Here is a 6000-nt window from a genome sequence, read left to right as displayed (position 1 = left end):
AGCAAAAGAAGCCAATAACACTTGCAATCTTCCCTTGAGGTGGGAGAAAGAAGTATTTGAATGACAGAATATGTTTCCAGTGGGTTTCTCTTTTTAACTGGACCACTTGCTCACTGAAGTTCCCAAAGTGGACAATGTCTTCTATCACGTACCACCCAAAGGCGAGGAACCATTGACCATCATCCACAGCCCAGAATTCTACTCGTATAACAAACATCACGCAGGAATGTGGTAGAGAGATATAATGTTTATTTCTTGCTGATGTTACTTACATCACAATCATGGGTAATTTAACAGTATCTTAAACTCTGTGAAGAAATCTAATAATAAATATGAAAAAAATACTTTATTCCAATGGTCTCTGCAGACGGCCTGGGAGATATATATGTGTGTGTTTTTTTAAAAATGTATACGTATTACATTTTTTAAAACATACTCTTGATTTCATGTTGAATATATAGACTTTATCTTCAAAGGGTAAAAAAATCCATCTGAGTCTTGTTACTCACCACCAAATAAAAAACAAAAAGTAAAATCAATTCATTGTCCAAAGCAAAGGTTAGCTATACATTAATGATGCCACACAGGGAGCGTTCATTGTCCAAGACAGTGTCCCATCCGTAGGCAAAAGGCTCTTCCTTGTAGAAGAAATAGCTGTGGTTGAGTTATTTCACTGCATTTTTTACTGGTTCTTCAGACTGAAAAATGGAGGAAAAAGGGAGAAAATCTCTTACTGAGCAGCGAGAGAAATAAGGAATCACATTAGGATCCATTGCACAGAGCTAGCAGATATCTATTCAGATCGGACTACAGAGTACAAAAGAAAAAAAATGGGGGAGAATTTTCTGTGTGAATTCCATTTGCTAGACACTATCTCAGGGGAGGGTGATTAATTTCTATAGGGGGGGCCACATGAAAAATCTGAACTGTGTTCGGGGGCCGAACCAACTTTACTTAAAAATAAAATGAAACAGTGATGTTATGATTGTTTTCATTTTAAACTTGTTAATCTTCACAAATACTAAAGAGGTTTTTTTGCGGTATGTTAAAGATAAGCAACTGACCAACTTTAGACAAAAAGCTATAAAAGGTTTTGATGTTCAACTTGTTCAGTGAGAGAAATCCAGTCTGTCTTGGGCTCGAACAAGTCTGAACACCAGACTGGAGCGACGACCGGCGGACCCGACAGGAGCGGCTCGCAGGCCGTATGTGGCCCTCAGGCCGCACTTTGGCCAGGTCTGCTCTATCCTCAGCATGGCTGCAGGACAATTCCAGGAGGTACAGGACAAAAAAAGAGTAAGTGTTTTTCTGAATCATCATCAGGAATGTTGGCAAGTCTTATGCAGAACCCAAGTCTCAAATCCTCAGCCTCGACTCCAAGTCTCAAGTCCTCCGTCCCGAGGGTTGGGACTTGGGAGTTGGACCCCAAGACATGTTCTCTGCATGTGCTTCTCAGCTGATAAGCCAATGCATGCCTGGAGATAGTGGGCCGCCACCACCTCTGCCCACCTCCACCCACCCCTACCTCTCCCATCAGTCCACTTGCCACTGCCGGCCACCAGCCAGCACCATCTTCAAAGGCAGCAGGCCTGGCTTCCCTTCCGGGAACTGTGATGCTGCCCCCACCCAAGCATACGCCGGCCAGCTGATGGGGGAGGCAAGTCAGACCCCTGTCTCTGCGCATGTGCGCACAGAGTCGTAAGTCACCCACAAAACCCCTGAGTAGAATCCAAGTCAAGTCGGACTCGATAGCGATTTGCAATTCCTGATCATCATCATCACCACCTTAGAACTGCAGAGCTAGAAGGGCGCCTTATGGATCATGGAGTCCAGCCCCTGACAAAGAGACCCAGCGGGGGATTGAACCCCCAACCCTTTGAGTAGGAATATCTGAATCTAAATTTTGGAGGACTTTATCGCCCTCTCTTTTTCTTTTACAGTAAATCTCAAGTTCTTTCTCGCTCATGGAGGAAGGAAAAGGGGGATTTTGGGACACGGAAAACAGGAAACATAAAACACAGTCATGGTCATTGAACAAATTCAGTGTTTACGCCCGTTCTCAGCATGAACAGAATCATGTTGGGTGTCTCTTCACTGTGCGGCTGTTAAAAGGTTGGGGTCGGAAGAAGGAGAACTGCCAGCCTCATTCCGAACCACAAATGGGATCCAAAAGTAGGATTTTAAGGCTTAAGCTCTCAACGGCCAGAGGTTTGGTGGACAGATGTGTCATGGGGAGACAATGGGGTCTCTAAAAGCCTGGAATTAGTAGATAAATAAGAAGTTTGTTGGTTTCATCCAGACTATTCTGATCCCATTTTTGGTCACCCAACCATTCAGGAGTTTTTCTTTGGGGGGGGGGTCCTGTTGCGGATTACATGTTACAGGATTCCTTGGAGAGAGATCCTACAGCAGTGCTTCCTAGCTATGGGTCCTCACAGTTTCTTGGACTCCAACTTCCAGAAACCCTGAACAGCACAGCTAGTGGTGAAGGCTTCTGGGAGTTGAAGTCCAAGAAGATCTGGGGACCCAAGATTGGGAACATCTGACCGATAGGAACTGGATCTTAAGTGTGCTACAGTCAACTGCCCTCCAAAGGACTAACAGAAGAAAATCTTTATTTCATGGTCCACAAAAACAATTTAATCAGTCAGTCAAAACCCTTCAAATGCCCTAAATACCCACAATCAATTCAGTGATTATCAAACTGTGATCTAAACACTTAAGCCCATCAAAATAACTATTTCCCCCTTACAGCAAAAAATGGAAAGATGAGAACTTTTCGAGACAGGGTAATTCTTTTTTAGAGGCGTAGAAGTAGTGATAAATTAAAACCCCTTTATATCTCAACTAGCTTGTATAATTATTCATCGGCTGGAATTATTATGTGGCTATAACCCTCTTTTTCATATATTGCTCACTTTTCTCCACAAAGCAGAAAGCGCACAGAATAAACTTGTAGCTATTAATAAATGTCACCGGAATTATTGTTATTTTTTAATTTGAGACAGATGTGCATTATGGCTCTGGTGCATAACCAAATTTCATGGAGTTTAATAGAAAACTAAGCCATGGGGAGACACGAACTGGAATATCTGGTAGACTTTAGACTTCAAAAAGACATTGAAGATGAATGCAGTGGAGGGAATCATTGGAGGAAAGGAGGCCAATAAAGATATCCTATTCAAGTGGCTCAGCATTCAGAAAGAGAAAGGCTTCTGTGTCTAAGATGCTGTGTTTGAAAAAGCGAATGTGAGCTAAGAGAGGCAGTGGAGAGTTCTAAGAAGGGCTTGGAAGCCACTTCTTCTTTCATAGTGGCATCATACACTTGAGGGAGATCAAAGCTAAGTTCCAACCAGACCTTTGTCCAGAGTGTCTCGTCGTGAAATGGGAACAACTGCATTCATACATCACCTTGAGCAAGAAGCCTCACTAATTATATTCTTGGATAATTCCTCCTTGTATTTTCAAAGCACTTATTCTGCTAAGCAGACATGTCAGTTTTGCAATGAACAAAACCTTCCAAGCTATCGAGCAACCTGATAGTTAATGGAAGATGTTGGTTTACAAATAAGGTTTATTTATATACTTAAAACAACAACAACATTAATATGCTGTCATGTGATTATGGCTACACTTTTTAGGTTTTCCAGGTAGAGAAACTGTGCAGCTGGCCCAAGATCACACAGGCTGGCTCTGCTTTGCAGGAGGCACAGTGAGGAATCAAATTCCCAACCATTGGCTACCCCATGAGAGACTTAACTCACTGAGCTATGTAGCGGCAGAAATGGATCATAAGTAGGCTCCATGATCACTACAGATGGTGACAGCAGCCACGAAATTAAAAGACGCCTGCTTCTTGGGGGGGAAAGCAATGACAAACCTAGACAGCATCTTAAAAAGCAGAGACGTCACCTTGCCGACAAAGGTCCGCATAGTCAAAGCTTTGGTTTTCCCAGTAGCGATGTATGGAAGTGAGAGCTGGACCCTAAAGAAGGCTGACCACTAAAGAATTGATGCCTTTGAACTGTGGTGCTGGAGGAGGCTCTTGAGAGTCCCCCAGACTGCAAGGAGAACAAACCTATCCATTCTAAAGGAAATCAACCCTGAAGCTGAGGCTCCAAGACTTTGGCCATCTCATGAGAAGTGAAGACTCCCTGGAAAAGATCCTGATGTTGGGAAAGTGTGAAGGCAAGAGGAGAAGGGGACGACAGAGGATGAGATGGTTGGACAGGGTCTCCAAAGCTACCAAGATGAATTTGACCCAACTCCAGCAGGCAGTGGAAGACAGGAGGGCCTGGTGTGCTCTGCTCCATGGGGTCACGAAGAGTCGGACATGACTTAATGACTAAACAACAACAAAATCAGAAATGCTGAAAGACTGTCCAATACAAAAAGGCAACTGAATGATGGGATTTATTATATAAATGGCTTGAGTCACCAGATAGCGCTTGAATAACATAGAGTTAAACTAAGATGTAACTATAAGTTGAAACCCGGAGGGCAATCAAATTGTAGAAAGGCAGAAAGTCAACCTGATATCTCAACATGAACAGATTGGATGACACTACATTTTGTGTTCTTCTTCCCCCTCTTCCCCCCCCCCAAATCCACCTCTACCTTTTTTACTCCTTACCTTATCCCTAGTTTTTAAAAATAAAAAAAAATTAAAAAAGAATAATTAATAACATTATATTAAAAATGCATGACTGAAACCAGATTTAGAAGCAACAAAATATAACCTGTCCTACTTTAAAACCCCTCTGAGTCAGTCAATCACTAAGGGAAAGCCTGCCTAAAGAGAAAGGTCTTCGCTTGCTTGTAGAAGGACAGCAAAGAGGGGAACTAGCCGGCCTGGCTTCCTGTTGGGAGGGAATTCCAGAATCTGGGAGCAGTGACAATCTGTTATTACCTATTATTATCTATAATCCATATTTATTTGGCATTTTTAATTACTTCAGGATCTGGGACGACACCTCCCAAATCAGCTCAGCTTTTTCTGTTTGCTACTGAAACCCAAACACTGTCAGAGTGAATTATTCAGACGAAAACAGGATCGTGAGGGGAAGGTGACATTTCCTCCAGCATGATAGATAGAATATTTTGATTAGCTCAGATCTGGGGATGACAAAGCAGCTTATGTTAATAAATACCAGTTTTAATTAGGCATCTGTGCTCACAGTCTAAATAAAACCAGCAGCTCCCATTAAGTCACTGAGGCTTCAGCTGGAGATATTTTTTTCCCCTGCGTGAACTGTTGAGGAATCAATTTTTGGGGTTGATTGCTCTTTTATCCTGAGTTTTGAGATGATGCTTGGTTGAAGGACAAGTCCTTATATTCCTGGCGGAGATATTCCGGATGTTTTAATTTTGTAAAACAACAACAACAAACAAACAACTTTACTGGATTCTGGTTATAAAAAACACCTTATATAAACCTACTTGGCTATTCTCTGCTACACCAGATTTTTTTGTTTCAACAGCTGTTCAGAATAATAGCCAAAATGCTGTTGCTTAGAGTAGCAAATCCTACTAATGTGGGCCCATTGAATCAATGGGGACTTAGTGAGTCACTCATCCATAAATCCCATTGGTTTAAATGGGCCTATTATTCTAACTGTGATCCACTATACTAAATGAAGTCATAGTTTGCGTAGACCCATTTGAATCAATGGAAATTGCAGAGGAACTGAGTCACTAAGTCCCCATTGATTCAATAGGCCAACTGTAGTGCGATTTACTTGGCTAACCGACAGGATTTTGGCCAAGGGGTGAGGAGTGATATGGTGACAAAATATTCATGAAAACCAACCCTTTTAATTCTTGTTTGCTATTTTTTTCTTTGCATTAATTTGTAGAAACAATTGCCAGCATCTCTTCTTCTTTCTGAGAAATCCCTGCCAATCAAAAAGTGCACAGGAAGTCCAATTTTGTCCAGGTGACAGAAAGTCAATGGGATTTAGCAATATGAGGCCATTATGGAAGGCAAAGGAAGCCAGTGAA

At 42.0% G+C, this 6000-nt stretch overlaps 1 protein-coding gene across 4 annotated transcripts in view; it reads right to left on the bottom strand.

Annotated features, from left to right (window-relative positions):
- Nucleotides 1–232: 232 nt before the first annotated feature.
- The window catches only part of ZMAT4 (zinc finger matrin-type 4), a 127390-nt gene continuing 121622 nt past the window's right edge, over nt 233–6000 (bottom strand). For all 4 annotated transcript variants that reach the window (XM_020780399.3, XM_078379683.1, XM_020780398.3 and 1 more), the window contains one exon: nt 233–698. In XM_020780399.3, the coding sequence (XP_020636058.1) occupies nt 683–698 (16 nt within the window). In that variant the 3' untranslated portion in view covers nt 233–682. The remainder of the gene's footprint in view (nt 699–6000) is intronic.

Source organism: Pogona vitticeps, chromosome 8 (assembly GCF_051106095.1).
Source record: "Pogona vitticeps strain Pit_001003342236 chromosome 8, PviZW2.1, whole genome shotgun sequence".
NCBI lineage: Eukaryota > Metazoa > Chordata > Lepidosauria > Squamata > Agamidae > Pogona > Pogona vitticeps.
The sequence above is the reverse complement of the archived record's forward strand: the minus strand, read 5'-3'. Positions and strand labels throughout refer to the sequence as shown.